This window comes from Antedon bifida, chromosome 9 (genome assembly GCF_963402885.1).
Source record: "Antedon bifida chromosome 9, ecAntBifi1.1, whole genome shotgun sequence".
NCBI classification, from domain to species: domain Eukaryota; kingdom Metazoa; phylum Echinodermata; class Crinoidea; order Comatulida; family Antedonidae; genus Antedon; species Antedon bifida.
This window is the reverse complement of record NC_136234.1, coordinates 3,034,526-3,052,896: the sequence shown is the minus strand read 5'-3', so window position 1 is coordinate 3,052,896 and position 18,371 is coordinate 3,034,526. Positions and strand designations below refer to the sequence as shown.

General features: G+C 32.8%; 1 protein-coding gene and 1 long non-coding RNA gene across 4 annotated transcripts in view; one reads left to right on the top strand and one right to left on the bottom strand.

The window, feature by feature from the left end:
• The window catches only part of LOC144852540 (sodium- and chloride-dependent GABA transporter 2-like), a 37,039-nt gene extending 20,430 nt beyond the window's left edge, over positions 1-16,609 (bottom strand). Inside the window, exons 1-3 of one of the 3 annotated variants that reach the window (XM_078710417.1) lie at positions 16,161-16,609; positions 5,085-5,216; positions 3,468-3,750 (exon numbers count right to left, since the gene is read on the bottom strand). In XM_078710417.1, the coding sequence (XP_078566543.1) occupies positions 3,468-3,750; positions 5,085-5,216; positions 16,161-16,416 (671 nt within the window). In that variant the 5' untranslated portion in view covers positions 16,417-16,609. Of the gene's footprint in view, positions 1-3,467; positions 3,751-5,084; positions 5,217-9,586; positions 9,962-16,160 lie in introns of those variants that run through there. The other 2 variants (XM_078710418.1, XM_078710419.1) reach the window with 2 other exon arrangements.
• The window catches only part of LOC144852571 (uncharacterized), a 121,177-nt gene that overhangs the window by 36,562 nt on the left and 66,244 nt on the right, over positions 1-18,371 (top strand). The gene's annotated exons all lie outside the window — the stretch shown is intronic.

Below are 18,371 nucleotides of genomic sequence, written 5' to 3'. Positions count from 1 at the left end.
TGTGGAAGATAAAGTTAATTATGTTGAATCATGTATAAATTTACAGGCATAGAGAAACTCTATAAACATTTATTTAAATATTAAAAGAAAATAATAATAATAATAATAATAAGTATAGTGACAGTGTATAGTAGTATTTTAGCTATGCATTGCATATTGTTCAGCAAAAAAAGCATAAGAAAACTGTGTTTTCTACTAGAAGAAAATTGATAAATTGATAAGCAGTTATGCTATTATTAACATCAATTTTCAGGTCTGATTAGATTAGAACCTACTAGTTAATAAATACAGTAGAGTAATAATATACAAATCTAACGGACAACGTATAGATACATGAATTTTTTTTTTGTTTGGGTGACGTTTCCGCTTACTTGCAGCTGTAAGAGATATTCAGAAAATGGCTAAAGAGGAAGTCAATGGGTTTATTTTTATTTAGGGAATGCTTGGTGTATTCTGACTAATACCAGCAAATGTCAAGATGCTAAAAATGTGCAAGGAATTTGAGGAATTTGCCTAAAGAGAAATATCAAATGCCAATTGTGATGATGTCATTCAGTCAGTCCAATGCACTTTCTTGTTGTTTTACATCAGTATTGAGCAAAAGAATGTAATGTAAGTGTTGATGTTATTTTTGAATGGAAATAGAATATGTAGTATGCAGTATGGACTCCATTTAAGAAACAAGATATTATGAAAGAACATTCATTCAATTCCAATTGAAGGACAGGTACTACAGTACTGTACTAATATAGTAAAATACAGTGACTATAGTAATACAGAAAATACTACACTATTTCATACAGTCGACTCTTTGAAAACTGTAAACTCTCCTAATATCAGACCTTCTTGAGGTCCAAAAGGTCCTAAATTTGTACCGTTGGAAACACATTCTGGATACCAGACTTTCAGGAAAACCAGACATATTTGGTGTTTAGCATTGGGATAGTTGACTGTAGTAATACTAGGCACAGAATGTACTGTACAGTGGGTGGATGTAGGGGTTAAACAGTACAGGTTATTTTGCTTGCCCACAAGCTATATAAGTACTCATTTTAATAGTCCACAAAGACATTTAGAAACTTGATCCTAAATGCCATACAGTACTCGGGATTAAGGGCGATAAAACTAGCATGGAAAAATAATTATAATGCGATGAATAACAAATTAAGTTACAAAATGTCAAGAGCAAATTATTTAATTACAAATGTCACCATGTCTTCCTACTCAGAGATTAGATACTCTTCAAACCACACCATTATGCTTCTTGTTTTCAACATACCAAATTAGGACAATTACTCTCAAAAATATTAATCATATGTAAATTGTATGCAGTCACATGTTCTATTTTACAGCTTTCACAAATAACAAATTGCAATCTAGCACCAGCCTACAAAACGGCTTTCTTTCATTAGCACAAGGAATACCATATTGGGAATTGATAATGAATATTAATAAGATGCAAATTTAATGTATTAAGCTTCTTATGATAATGATGGCTGTAAGTAATCTGTATCTCATGGTAGGTGTGCCATCTGTCTGGAATTTAAAGATGGTTCTAGATACTGTACATTTACTCACATAGTCGGCATTACTGTAGGAAATTTGTTGATTATTAAATCAATGCAAAATAAAAGGGATATTTATCTATAGGCATTTTACTAGGCTAGTAGTAGTAGTAGTAGTACTGTAGATTAGATATTGATACATAATTTACTATATAATTATGAAATTCATAATTAGAACCAACTTTGATATAGTACTATTACTACTATATCAGTCAATTGGAAATTGGTTATGACTGAACATCTAAATTTAGTATTGTATTAATAAAATAAATACAACTCTTGTAATAACAGTGCTTGATGATAATAAAAGCAGATGCATTAAAAAATTCCATTTCAGCTGCATATATTATACAGGCTTAAGTGTTTGATCACATGGACATTCTTTGCTTTGCTATTGGTCACTGATATCCATGGACATCTTAAAATTTAATTGCTTCCATATCAAGGGCAAGGACAAGAGAGTCACCATTGGCATTAAGTACTGTATTGAAATTAGAAATTGGCCTTGACAAAAGACAATGAAAACTTGATAAAGAAGGAAATTATACAATTAGTAAAAAGAACATGTGAATTTTTCTTCAGTCTCAGATGGGTTGAGCCTAATATATTTTAATCGAATTCCACTATTATTTCAGTCTCAATTTGTTTATTCATATTCTTATGAATGAAATACAACTTTCTTTACATTTTCATCAAAATTATAATAATTAATATTATTAATATTCAGTTAATAACTTAGAATAACAATTCTACATAACAAACAAGTTGTAGCCATAGTCGTTATTTATGTTAAAGAGAGAATGCTGTACACGTAAAGCAGAATATTTATTCCCGCATGATACCATGGCAATTACTGAACGATACTTTATTGAGCTACGCATAATTATATCTGTTAACAAGCTTTCTGCGTAGGAGGTAAAATGCTGCAAAGAATGAATAAAATAATTTAGAGTGGATCAGTAAAAAATGATAATATAATAATTATAATATAATTTTTTTTTTTATGTTAAAGGACAAAATATCATCAATAGAAATAACTGATAATGAAAAGGAAACAAGCAGAAAATTAAGCTATATCAAGTTACCGGCAAAAAAACAACAAAACCCACAAACAAATTTATGAATGTTCATATTGATTCAGGCGGAGAAAATGTAATTGAGAATTGGGTTTCATGTAGTAAATAGACCAATCAAATGTTTATCCAACCAAGCACATTAATAATCAATGGACCTGGTGCATGATGGAAAATTCCTACTGCAATGCATGATGGGAATACAGCATGATGGGAAGACATCATCAATGAAAAATTTCTTCTGTTTATAAATTCAACAACAAAAAGACGACGTTGGTAGCAACATTGATAAATGAAACTATTGATTGTTGTTGCTTCTGTGAGTTTTAGTCGGAAGAATTGTATTGTCTAAATTGATGCTTATGTTATTAAAAGATGGATGAATTATTATTTCTTCAAGCGTACAGGGCAACGACATTGTTTTTGTGTTACCAAAAAGACCACTGCTATCAAAATTAATTTTTAAACAATAAAGAACATGAAGAGTATGCAATGTATGATGTTCAAAGTACAATAAATGCTGGGCAGGATGCCAAAGGATAGGTTCAAAATAAAAAAAATGACTAGCTCAGACAGCCACTGTCGTGAACATAAGAATGAGCGCTAGAATTGGCAGCACTGACATGACCCTTGGCGGCCGGGAGACGTACAGTATGTGGTTTAATAGTGTAATATAAGTCCACAGCGCCATGAGCAATAAAGTGTGAGTGAGTGATAAAATCAAAAATATTATTATATTAATATAATAAACTATAAACCTTTGCATCATTGATAATCATGGCACTTTTATGAATATAAATAAATATTTTAATATAAAAAAAATGCTTACTCCCAAAACTCTATGACCGCTGGCACCAGTTTCGTTCCATTTACTTTGCCATCAATAATGGTATAGTTCTGACCATCTATTTCAATAAGCGTTCCGTTCTCTTTCCGAACATCAGCGATGAAACTGAAGTTGGCGCAGTTAGGCGTGTTCCAGGAGTTGTCACAGTGAGACCACGGCAACACCCGGGTAAACGACTTAAACATGTAGAATATGGCCCAGGCCAAGATGATGTTGTAATAGTAGTTGAGGAATTGAATAATTACAATACTTGCAACTCCAATACCTAAAAGAAAAACATAGTATTATTACCACCATTCTATGAAGAAAAGAGAGGAACTACTCCCAAGCTACTGTACATTTACACTGAAACCAAATTTTTGTCCGGTGGTCAGATAAAAATCTGATGGTGTAACTAAAATTCAGTTCAAAACATTTGTGTGAACACAACGACCAAAAAATTAACATAGCCCGATGTACATTCACACTGAACCCAAATTCTTGTCCGGTGGTTGGATAAAAATCTGATGGTGTGACTAAAATTCAGTTTTGTTTGTGTGAACACAACGACCAAAAAACTAACATATCCCGATCAATATACCGAATTAGGTCTCAGTGTGAATACAGCTTTAATGCAGAAATTAAATAAATGTGACAGGAAATTCAGGCACAAACCACATTGTAAAAATTTTTTTTTTTTAAACCATTTAAATTTAATTAAAAGTTTCTTATTAAGCCACTTTCAAAATAAAATTTTATGTGCTGTTTAATATTTAGCTTACATAATATGGTTAAAATATTATATAATGTAATAATAATAATATAACTGAATAAAATATTTAAGTGACTCAAGGATAAGACATACACTGTAATATGATTGGCTCGCACAATATACTTGAATAAATAATGTTACTTTATTATAATATCCGATTTCAGCACTCTGTCACCATTATGAATTACTATACTCAGACATAATGGTTCAATAAAATGCTTTGCTATTCTTGCTAAAGATTTAGCCTGGCGACAACATTTCATATAATAACAATCGTCAGCCAATCGCAGCCTTTTATTATTGAATTGAAGAAGCATTAGCAGAATTCTACAATTCAGATGTTTAAACAAATTGTACAATGGGTAAAAAATGTTCTTGATATCCAGAGATGATATCACTTTTGGAAGGTTTTGTTAAAACCCGCCGTCTATTGTATTTATCAAAACAACCAAAATTCCCTTAAGCTCTGTCTACACTATCAAACTAGTTTGACAAAAAAAGTGTGATGTGCCCAAATATGGTAGCGATATACTTAAGTATGGTAGTGATATGACATCATCATGTCTATTGGGCACATTTTTTTGTCATAAAAGTTTGATAGTGTAGACAGAGCTTTAGCTACAAAAGTAAACTTCATAAACACGCAATTTATCTATTTGATTGATTAACACCCATTTTATTCTAATGGAAAATGTTATTTAATGTAAGCTTGTTCATTTAGTACTTACTTATTCTGTATACTAAAATACTTAATGGGAAAGTCCCAAATTGAATACGTAAAATGCTAGCCTGGAAAAGCCCATTTGAAATGTGGCTACATACAAGATCATAATTCTCTTCAATCTTACCTTTGAAAATGGGGCAAATGGCCCAGCATGTAATACCACCTTGAGAGGTATACTGGCCCATAGCTACCTCCATGATTACCAGTGGAATACCACCAAACAGTAGACATGTGAAGTATGGTATTAGAAAGGCACCTGAAAAATACAAATTATCAAAATATTTATTTATAATATTAACTTATACATTTATTTATTATTATAAAAAAATATGCTTTCTCCATGGTTTACCTCCATGGTTGATTGTAGTTATTAATAATAATAAAGAGTTGAGTGCCAGTGTACTGTACCTATCAACTCAAGTACTGTATTGATTTTACTGTGCATGAAGAATTAAAAAAAAAATACAATTGAAACAATACTATCAATAATTCATATCTACTACATCAAATTTAGTTTCTATTCTATAATATAATTTTGCAATATTAATGTCATATCTCTTATACTAATTATAATAATGTTTTTGTTTCGGTCATATTGCTATAAACATAACCTTTTATCTAGAAACTGCTGCCTAAAAATTAAAACAAATGAAATGGTCTAAAAAAAGGTGTTTGGAGATTAAATATCCTACATTGATTAAGTGGAACAGAATAAACCATTATAATATTAAATAAATTAATATTTTATGATCCTAATTAAATTGTTTACATTAGGTAAATTCCATTAAATTTGTAACAAATATTAATGGTAATTATTTAGACTCGGAGAACTGCAGTGAAGAAAAACCTTCTGGCAAAACTGTTACTAAGAACACAATTTAATAAATTACTCTTATGTTTGATAAGAAAATAAGGCAAGCCAAGAAAAGGGAAGCAATCAAGAATATGGAATATTCCATGGATTAGCAAAGACAAGAGTACATCTATTGGGTCACATCCGGATTCATTTCCTTCCTTTAAAAATTCCATAGAACTTACGGCATCCTAAACATGGTAAATTGATTAAGTTCTACTACAAGTGCATCCATCCACTATACTGTGTTGTAATACCATTATATTAGAACATTTTATATAATATAGATTTATAGAATAAAGAAAGTCACAAAGAAAAAAATCCTGTTGTAAATAACTATGGTACATAACTATGATAATTGCCACACAATAGTTCTTCTTGGCAACTATTTTAAGCACCACTGGAACTCCTAACGCAAGGTTAAGTTTGAGCAGACATATTTCGATAATTGAATTATTTTTAACCTAATTTATCAACATAGGCCCTAGCTTATTTTGCAACACTGTTTACTTTATTATATTTTCTCACTTATTTGTTACAGTTCATGAAATAAATCAATTATAATGGTAACAAGTGTAAAATTTAAAACATGCTGTTATCGCAATATCACATACAGATTAAATACCAAAAAAGTTCCATTTTTAAAAAAGCATCCTATTCAAATTGCCAATCGTTAAAAACATAAATTATGTTACTTAATTGTTGTTTTAATTAAAGTGAATTTTAAAATTAAAAATTAATGAGCATTTCTTTTTTTTAAATTTCTGTTTGAAATATCAATTGTACATTATTATAAATGTCATTATTTTGATTAGTGTTTTTTTCATACCTGTTACTCATTTTGAATAAATACATTTCTTTGTAATCAATCAGTTCCTGTTTCTTTTAATTTTATTTTGTTTTTGCATATACAGAATATAATATAAACACCACAGGCTTTAGTGTTTTGTAGGATAATTATAAGCAAATATGTCCGATTTGTAAAGTTATACCAGTAAAATTAGGCGTGGATAGTAGTGTCCTCACATTCAAACAGGGATTAGCAAGCTGTGGTAATGCGAATGATTATTACTGATGGAAAAACACCATCACAAGAACAATAGCAAGTTCAAGGCTGCCTGCAAATGGCTTGGCTTACAGTAGGCACAATAGGCTTATTGTATGTATACAGTACTGTATTTCATTGATAAAGCATGAAGGTACTCAATGGATAAAGCATGGTCAATGTTTGTAGGAGTTCTTAGACAACAAAAGAATTGCTTTATTGGGAAAATGGAAGTAAAATTAATCTATTCTTATGACTGGGCTGAGGATGAATTGACAAGTTCTGCAGTACATTATATATTCATATCCATAATATTGGATGTTCAATTTAAATATTGGTTTTGTAGGGTGGGAAAGAATTTACCCCCTATAGGGGGTTTTAACGCATTCAGTGCCAAATGAAAAGAAAACAATTTGTTTTCAATTTCCAAAGTCCTACAAGGACTAGTAATACTAGGGTACTAGTAGTACAGGGCTAGGCTAGAGGGTACTATTAGTACAGTATTACTAATAGTTTACTTTAGGCCTAGGCCGGGTAACAAGTAGGCCTAGTACCAGGCTTCAAAGGACCACAGCACTCTCCAGAGAGAGCCAGGTCAGACAATATTGGTAGTGTAGTATGCTAGGCTGGATACTAACTAGCTAGGCCTAGACCCTAGTACATTTCCCATTAAATCCAATCGATAATAAATAGAAAAAAAATACATCAAAGAGCTTCAATAAAGCTCCTATGCTAACGCAGCATTGTTTTGGGACGAGTAATTATCAATAAAAATGTTCGTTCATTTCTCAACAAAGAAACACCCGGCGCACGTGAAATAAAAGTATGGTAATTAAATAATGTACACTGATCGTCGTCACAGACCTGTGACGTCATCAGTCACGCTTGACTGATTTAAGAGTTTCCAGGTTACTGTGAACAAACACCCATTTTAGAATTTAAATTTTCATGGGCCTCCGTCGCATTTTTTTACGTACGGTGCGATATATATTCAGGGAAAAATTACCAGTCCACGATATATACGATAAAAAATGCCTTTTTTTGTTTAACGCACCCGAACGTACTTTGACCCGACATCGAAATATGATTTGAAAACATTGAGCATTTTTTAGCTCAATCTAAACTAATTAATTAAAACCTTGCCGCATTGCATCGTTTAAATCCTTTGCGCCGCGATCAAATGTTCATGAATATAAATTCTACACCATTAATATATTACGGATCAAGTCGATTCCGGCAGCATTAAAAAAAACCTGGATTTTATTAGCCTTCAAGTAAAGGATAAAACTGTAATAGTCATGGTACCCATTTGGAACAAAAAAAAACATAAATCCGGCTTTAAACAGCCGAATCCGAAGATACAATAAAATGACAATGTCATGTGTCGGAATTGTTTATGAAGCCAAAAGTATGCACAAACTAAAGCAGCTGCAACCAAGGACTTTGTGTACATGGAAGTTGAAAAAAAATGTATAATGTACGCAAGAAAAACCCGGATAGGCGCGGCCGACCACAAAGAATGAAAATGTTCTCGACAGCAATATTTTTACAAACATCATTTTACAGTACAGTTTCGTTCCTCCCACTGATGCCAGTCGCATCCAAGAGGCAGTCTTCTCTAGCATCCAAATATAATATGCTGGGTCCGACTGTTGAAGGGCTTTCTTGACTGAGTTAGCTTCTTAGCTTGACTAGGATCGCACTGAAGGAGATTGCTTAATTTAATCCAGGGGTCACGATAGTATGGTTTTCGGGCTTGTGCAAAGAGCATTCGTTTTGTTAAGTTATTTGGTTCTCGGCAGATATGGGCTATGTACTTCAGGTAGTGAACATGTATATAGTCTTTTAGTGGAGTTGTATTTTCAACATCTTTATTTGAGAACAGGAGACTGAAAATTCCATCTTCCGTAGATTGTTCTTGGTCCCCTGTAACCTTCGCTTCTTTACAATTTTATATCCTCCTCTTGTCATCTGTCTCATGAGCGAGTACCAACATGTCTCCAATTTCTTTATTTCAGTTTCCTTTGGGTAGCAGGCTTGTGTTGCATTTGCATTTTAGCAACCGATATATTCTGAGAAACTATCGTACTTAGTACATACAGTGCACACACACGTATATAGCTAGCTTTTTAAACATGCGAATAATAGCGCAAAGGACGAAACTTCAACTTTGAAATCAAGAATTCTGTAGTAATTATCAATATGATTATCTGTACATCAAATTCACTGGCTTCTGTTTTAATTTTGTCATGTAAATCAACTATTACAACGGGAAACCATAAAATGATCAGTCTTTCTAAAAATCGACTATAATTTCAACCAAATTAAAAATGGGGGGGGGGGGGGGGGAGAACAACCAGAAAAACCGTCGAAGAACGAATTCTGAAGAAGTTGCTATGGAAAAGAATCTAGAAAATTCCGAAGATTAGAGCAACTATTCATGTGTAATGAACAAGTGTGAACGAAGTCGTTCCTGCGGATTTTTTCCAGTGATCCTCGAAATAGTCACCAGTACAATACGAATTTCTGTCACTCCTAAAATTCTATGGCGCGAGAGAAAATGTTCTTTTTTCTTTGTCATTTCTTTCGGTTTCTTCTCTCAGCGCTTTGGGACAATCGTTTGATTGTAAAAGCGCTTTATAAATCAACATTAACATTACATTATAACTACAGTCAATGCTTTCCGAAAGATTGAATAAGAAAATCACGAAATAATTCCATTTCTTACCTCCGCCGTTTTTGTAACATAGGTATGGAAATCTCCAGACGTTTCCTAATCCAACTGAAAATCCGATCAAAGCAAGGACAAAGTCCAGTTTACCGGACCATGTTCCTCTTTCGTTCAGTCCATCATCCGTACCGGGCTTATTGGTCTCACCACCTTCTTTATCAACAATTGTTTTTTCATCAAGTTTAATGTCATCCATGATTATGATCGTCGCGTCGCGGTCTCTTACTCGGGAGCGTATACACGGCAAATTGCAGCAACTTTCTGAAATCGTCACTGACAGTACCGATTCTTTTATAGTTTTCAACAAAGCTGTGCCTGTTTACCTTAAATTTCAATATCTTTTATAATACATTGCCGCTATTGTTAATATTTGAACAGAGCTTAAACTTTAAGGGTCAGTCTTAAAAGGACAGAGCCACTCTTTTCTTGATGAATAGAAACCTTAAACCGGCACGGTAAATTGATGAATTTTAAGTTGTCACACAATACCACAATTTCAACTTATCATAATGGGCTTGCATAATAAACACATTTTCTTTAGGTATATTCTTTGAAATAAGAAGGTCGACTGAAATCCCGGATTTGTTTTCTCATGCTTGTTTACCAATGACAGACAAACATGAATTTGTGTTTTGTAAGGATTTAAAAGACAACAGTGTTATGATTTCGTATGTCTATTGATTGATATAAAATAAATAGTATTGTACAATTATTTTTAAAAATACCAGCGTAATAAAATCATATTATACGGGTAATGGTGTTTCTTTTCTTCTCAAGTTTTGTAATTTTTCGGAACAAAACCTCAAAACGTCACCAGAACATGTCTCGAACACGTGAATTCTTCACAAAGCATCACCCAATAGATCTACAGTACATTGTTCATAAAGCTAGATACATGATGATGTTCATACGAAGTGCGAATATGTCCGATTTTGTGCGTGGGAACGGGACATGACTTGACATTGTTTCGGTTGAACAAGTTCCAACATGGAATTTAGGATGGCACTGTTGTCCCCGTGTTTACGGTGGTGGAACATGATACTTGATCAATATTTGTGGAATAACAATATAACTAGCAATATAATGCCTTATCTAACTATAAAGAAATATAATTATGATGGCATGTTTGTCGTATCAGCCTATCACGTCGTGTTAGGTGAAAAATAAAAGGGCTGCAGTATGAACCAGGGCAGGTCAACATCAACCAACCCGATTGGTTCATTGTATTTTAGTAGAAACAAAGGTCACATTACATTTCAGCCATAAATCTATTGCGCAACGACGACGCAGCGCAAGTGAGTTGACCAATCACAAACGACAGTTCGGGTGATCCATCGAGACGTGATTGGTCACACACTACTTGCGGTGACGTGCGCTTACACCTCTTTGCGTTCTATAGTTGGAACCAAACTCAACAAAGAGCAATTTGGTCCGTTGCTCTGCTTAAACCCACGCAAAGTAGTGTATTCAGGCGATAATAATTAATCTGCGCGCCATACTTTTTTAGTTGTGTTTAAAACACAAAGTAAACTTGTTATGACCATGCATAGATTTTCTTTCTGAAATGCGTCTATTATGCAGAGTACCATGGAGTATTATACTAGATCTATAAAAGAAAAATGGCCCCGAGGTACAGTACAGTACTTATGGTTTTAGGACATGGAAGACGTTTGCAACAAGGACTTGCAGCGAGGACTTTCGATTCGATTTATTGACTCAGTGTGGTTTGTTGATCCAATCCTATCCGTTGTACATGAGTGGACAGCAACAACGAATTAGTATTATTATTTTGTTCGATATTGACCTATGGCTACGTCACACACCCGCTGAGAGTGGTGACTGCGATAGTCAGCAGCTCATTTTGAAGGGCACTTATCAATTTAAAATAATATTGCCTCCATGAACTTGGATTTTGTTGACAAATATTATGACTTATGTACCAAATTTTCCCTTCCTGTCTGTAAATAATTAATATTTATTTACAGTTTGGGGCCCAACAAAATGTCCCCTTAATCGAGGAGTAGGGGTTATTGGCTATAGTGTTAAAACATTTCTCCTTGGTCATGTCATGAGAAAGTATCTCATTTAAGGTCTGCCAATTTACACAGACGAGCGGTAACGGTAAGCGGAAAAAACCGCGTAGCTTGTCCGACGTAGAATCAGCGGAAAAACCGCCCGTCCGCTCCGCGGTGTGTAATTTGGTCATAAGGAATAACATAGATTCTATATTTGTACCACTCGTCGTGTAAATTGGCCTCCACAAGCAGTGGTCTACCGTACAACAACTTTATTAGGACAATTTCCTCTGTAATGAATTATCTATTTAATACTTACCTGCATGATGTTCTCCAGTCTTCTAAAATGTGTCTTCTTGTTCATGCTCAACATTTATTTTATGACAAATCATTGGGGTTTTTAAAATAGTAATAAAATAGTTTTATTAATTTTCTTCTAAATTTTATTTGTAAACCACTTGAATTCTCTTCTAATAAACAAATATAATGATAATTGCCTATCAACTTAAAACAACATTAGCTTCTTGCTTTTCAAACAAAACAATATAAACAATGTACTCGGAACTTGTGACAGACTTGTGCAACTATTTGAAAATAGATTACAAATTGTGTACACTTCCGCAATCACAGATAACAAATACCTATTATCGATGGATTTGTATAATGTTATCAGAATACTGTAGATGGTTCTGTGGCTTGGATGCTATTGCGGTTGCTTTGCAATGATAGCATATTGGTTCAACCCCGGTCATTCTCCTTAAAGCTCTTACTGTACATTTCAGTTTAGAGTTCAAATGCAATAATTTTGTACAAAATACAGCATATAAATAATTATCCTTATTGGAAACATTACTATATAATATCATAACACAATTATATTTTAAGAATTATTGTACTGTAAGATGCATTTCTTCACTAAACAAAACTAATCAACTACTGTAAATAAATACAGTTTTATTATTATTATTATAATGTTTACTGTAAATGCAGTAATAATATATCTTACAAAAAAAAACATGGATAAATATATAAATAATGCTAAAGCTGATTACTACTGTATGTTAAAGTAATCAAAACCTTTCCTGGAACATGTAGTTACTGCTATTCTAAATAACAAAGTTTCTTCACAACCAAATAAGGCTGTCTACTGTTAGAAATGTACAGCGTAATCCTGCTAATAGAGTAGTTTCACATTCTCTTTGTGTACAGTTATATCCTAACTAACAGAATTTAATAAAACAGCTGGCTGCCTGTAAAAGCAAGAACTTGCTGCACGTGCAGTAATAAACCAAACAGTTTGAGTTTGAACTAAATTAATGAAGGTTCTAAACTACCACTTTAGCTATTTCCTACTTTGTTGCATATAGTATTTTGCTATGCACTCTCGTCCAGTGCTCACCTTAACCAGAGTAGAGGCATTCATAAGCCAATACGTCTGAGGCAGATACCAGATGCTGGGGCTGCAATAATAGTCAGCAATGCTGATTTTAAATGCCTTATGGGACCCCAGCTCCATATATACATCTGAATGATATTCCCAGATGGTCTCCTATCCAAGCTCTAACCAGGCCCAACGTTGCTTAACTTCGGTGATCTGATGAGAACCGGTATTTCAACATGGTATTCAGCCAAATACTACACACAATACCACTTTTATTGCTACAGTACACATCAAATGGTATTTGCCAAAAACGCAATAATATAACACTAAGTTTCCTACTACTCCAAATTCAGATTAATAAATTATATACTGTACTGTAATAGCTACAGTTTTAACTAATGATTGCTGAACTTTTTTGAGTGCAATGACACGATCTTATATAACAGAGGGGCTATAATAACATGATGATAATTAAACTATAGAATTTATTAAAATATCTTTACACAGCCTAGTATTTAACTGTTCTATTTTGCTCTAGGGATTTCAGAGTTCTTGCTAGATTAACTATTCTATTGATTTAATGTATTGAATACAAATGTATTTGTGTTCATGTGTATACAGTACATAGCAGAAAGCTATTTGGTGTGTGCATACATTATGCTACTGTGTAGAGTTAGGCTTGGTTGAATGTAGTGTGCTTATTATTGTAGGTGTTTGCACAGCTCCTAAAAAGGATCTTTTTTATTCTAACTTTCTAAACCAGCATTCTATTGATAAATCGCTCAATTCAAATGAGGCTTTTCAAGAAATAAACTAATTCATTTAGTACTAGTGGTATAGACACGCATTTAATGTCTAAAATGGGTTTGCTAAATTTGTGGCGACTGTGCTAAAACAAAGCACCTGACTAATGTAATATACCATTATGTTATGATCTATCCTAACTGTCCCTACTATTTTCATGGTAGGTTTGCAAACAAATATTTTGCTATTTATTATCAACTTATCGATTTACTGTATTATTTTTCATGTTTCTCCACCACATATTTTTCTTTGCATGATCGCACTCATAAAATGTTTTGAGATGTGTAAACAGAAACTGGACTTTTAAACTGTTCACATTTTCATGTTGTTATAACAATATACAGTAGCCAATTATAAAGCCCCACATCATCAGATCATCATCATTAAACAAATTCTTGCCATGAAACTAAAAACTGCTTTTTACTTGGTCCTATTATTAATGTGTATTACATGGACTAATCCTAAAACAATACATTCATTGAAGCTTGAGAACAAAGGTGTGAGGTGTGCTTTGTTCATAGAAAGGGCCTGGGATAAAGTGAAAAAATCCAAACAAAAATGCTTTTACTGTAAAAATGTATCCTAAAGCAACATTTCAAAGGGATAATTATAGTTATTTTTTTCTCTTTTGTGGCTTGAACAACCATTTTTACAGGTATTGTACTTTACAGAGCTAATACAGAAAAAATGTATAATGTGTAACAATTATAATTTCGAATTTTCTTATTAAAGAACAGTTTCCTCCATACAGTATATTGGTCTTCAATTTCCTTCAATAAATATGAATGAATGGGTCTTTAAAAAATAGAACAATTTGGGGAATATTGTTTTCTGTTCTGAAACATATTGATATTTTATTATTTTTATGATACTTTACTGTACTAACTATATATTTTTTAAACAGGAAACAAAAATGCAACAGAGTTAATAAGTAACCACCAGTTAATATACAGTATGTTGTTTTTCTATACATTTCCGGTAAAATTGTAGTTAAGGAGCAACACTTTATGGATTTAAGAACAGCTGCAACAAACAAATTACTGAGAGAAGTAATTGCTTCCTAAAATTCAACTTCATAAATTTAGTAAATTATCAAATAAAACCTAAATTAATTTTAGCTAGTTTTTAATTGTTCATTTTACGATGTTGTGTTGTAGTTTACGGCCTGCAAATTTCAGAAAAAAGTGGGTTAAAAATGAGGAAAATTGTGTGGGAAACAAACAAGAGATTACCAATATAACTACCTTTTTTAAAAGGCTGGTTTTTAATTGTTCATTTTACTATGAATCAATTTTTTGTGCTGTACAGTAGTTTCAGCCCACGAATTTCAGAAAAAAGGTCAGTAAAAAATGCATTTAATATCAATATTATCGCTTTTAAAATATGTAGTTTGTTTTACTAACAGTATTATTGATGATTTTGTGGTGTTGTTTGCAGCCCAAGAATTTCAGAAAAAAGTCAGTAAAAAATGCTTTATCAATATTATTATTATTAATTTTAAAATATCTAGTTTTTAATAATACTGTATTGGTGATTTTGTGCTATTGTTTGCAGCCCACGATTTTCAGGGAAAAAAAGGTCACCAAAGAAAAGCAGGCCTTATATTCATCGAGCAAGGTCATCTCTTTTCTTTAGAACTTGTAATCATGTAAGCCATCGTAACTACACTACCTGTATTGGACACAAGGTAAAAACTAATAGAGGCATAAATATTTGATCGGTTTCTGGCGTCTATTTTCTTTTAAATCAATAATTAACAATCTAAAAAGTGCTTTAAAGCCAGGCAAAATCAAAGTCATGGTTGAGATGTTGCAAAAAGACTTCCAATAACTTGTGTATCAAGTTTACTGTAAATGTTTACAAATAAATTGAATCTTATTCTTTATTTACTACTACAGTAAGGAGAAATTAATTTTGTCAGTATTCAAATTAGGCTATATTTTCTAATGAATATAGGCCTAGGCCTAGACAGTTATTGTTAACAATTCAGAATCTCAAGTTTTAAATAAAAATGATAACATTGTAATGTATTACTAATAACTATTATAGTACTGTACACTGTTGCACTCACTCATCTTCTTAAGTCTTTTAGTACACTAATTAAACATACAAATTAAATGATATCATCATCTTTGAATCAAATTGGAATGCTGACAGAAAACATTTAAATGTTAGTAATTGTTACTTCATCATTCACATATAATACACTCTTACTGTAGTCTTAAGCTAGTAGTAGGATACTGTACATGGTAAAAATCCCCTCTAAAACTCAGCAGGCCTAAAACAAAATATTGATTTTAATATAATTATTTATAGTTTGGGCGGCTTTTTTAGCCTGGCTGGCTTATTCAATATTTTTAAAGAAGCTTACCTCCGCCATTTTTGTAACATAGATACGGAAACCGCCATACATTTCCAAGACCAACAGAAAAGCCGATTAGGGCAAGTACGAAATCCAGTTTTCCAGACCAAGTCCCACGATCATTCAACTTGACCTGTCCGCCTTTACTATCAACAACCTCGCAGCCGGTGGTAACAACGGGGGGCCTAGCATCATAATTCGGCATTCGGGGAATGTCCTCTTCTCGACTCACTTTACTGTACTTCGTCGCTGTATCTTTCTCCATTTTTCCTTCTTGATGGATGCAATAAATAAACTATACTAATAATATATTAGAATAAATCAGACTAGCACACAAAACGGCAAGTTTAATTTTGGCAGTTAATTACAGGAGTAAAAGGGTGGTGTTACCTAAAACAAAGGTTATCGTACGTTTTCACTCCTAAATGTTTGCTCACGGAGAAAACAAAGAACATCAATGAAGACTGAAGCGCGTGTTCTCTATAAAGAGGCCGCCCCCTCGCAACGAGATTACTTAAAAATTAGAATCGTCCATTGTTCTATTTAGGGAACACACCCACTAATGTTGTTAATATATTTTACCAGAAAATATATCAACATGAGTATCAAATGATTAAGTCTTAGTAGATACGTAAAGTATTAATTTTTAAAGATATATGTTATTGAAATCCATTATATTAACTGAAACATGTAGAAATTATTAAAATTTATATCCCCTAATTGTAGAATGTGTCATGCCACATCATCTTGAGTGGGTCAATAACGTAGTATTTTTCCATGATGATCTCAACAATATAACAATGGTCATTCATAAAATTGGATTTGAGTAAATAAAGTATACATCAATGTCGAACAGTACACGCCCGGGTTATACTATAGTTAATTAATTAGCAGTTGATATAGAAAATTATAAAATAAAGTAATAGTTTATGTTGGTTTGTCTATTTCTTTATATATGCAATGCTACTAAACGGGTGTTCTTAATAATAATTAAGTACAGGCCTAGGCCTATATATATATATCTAACATGTGATTGTGATGAACGGTTTTTGGGGTTTTTTTGCGCAAAATTGCATTAGTAAATGCATGGATTAAAGAATATTCTTTAATCCATGGTAAATGTTACCAATTTCATTACGCGGTCAGATCATGGAGGATTTTTTTATATACATCCATGGTGACAGTCAGATTGAGGCGTGGCCTGTCCCTACATACAAATTATATTATTATTAATGACAATGTACGTATAGTAGGCGACGAACATCATGTGTTGTCAATGTTTGTCCAAACAAACAACGTGTGCTCCCTGGATAATTGTTTAAGTATTTGAAATTATTTTTGGATTCTATCCAAATGGGTCATCAAAAGCGCGCGAGATGCATGTGAATAGGCCTAATTATTTATTCAATGACATCCGGGTGGTGGTAACGGTATTGTATACGGCTATATTATAGAGGGCGGTATATTAATTTTGGATGAGAGTGGTGGTCTTGCAATAAAGGCTATATAGCGCCGCTAAACCAGTCAAACTAAGAATCGTAGGTATAATTCTGATCTCTCTCAGCCCAAACAAATTATTAATTTATCAACCTGTCGGAAGACGAATTATAAAAAATGCAAAATGACCTTTATAGTTCACATGAGTTCATTAATAAATTAAAATTTTAATAAGCCGTCCGGTCCTTTCAACGCATATTAAAAAGGTAATTTTGAATACTGTACTGGTGTGCCGCATTCATCTGTAGAGTAAAATATTAAAATACATAATCATTTAAAAATTGTACGGGAAACAGCAGATTTGTGTATTTTCGTTCTTGAGTATTTTCTCTTCCATAAATCGTCTGATTTATCCTGAAATGTCAATGTCCCACTTTTGAGGCACGCATTTTATACGCGGGTATTATTAAATTAAATATTTTTTAGCGTATTTTATGTTAATATTCATGCATTATTTTGACACGCTTGTACCCGCGCTTTCTTCCCAACAGCAGCAGCGTAATGCGTGCGTACACTTATGTCAAAAACTTGCCCATATAGGCCTATGGACATGATGATGTCATATCACTACCATATTTAAGCATAATTATCATTACCATCACTTTTTTGTCGCATAAAGTTTGATAGTGTAGACAGAGCTTAAAGCTGTCTGCACTATCAAACTTTATGTGACCAAAAAATGCGATGTGCCCATGTGGACATGATGATGTCATATCACTACCA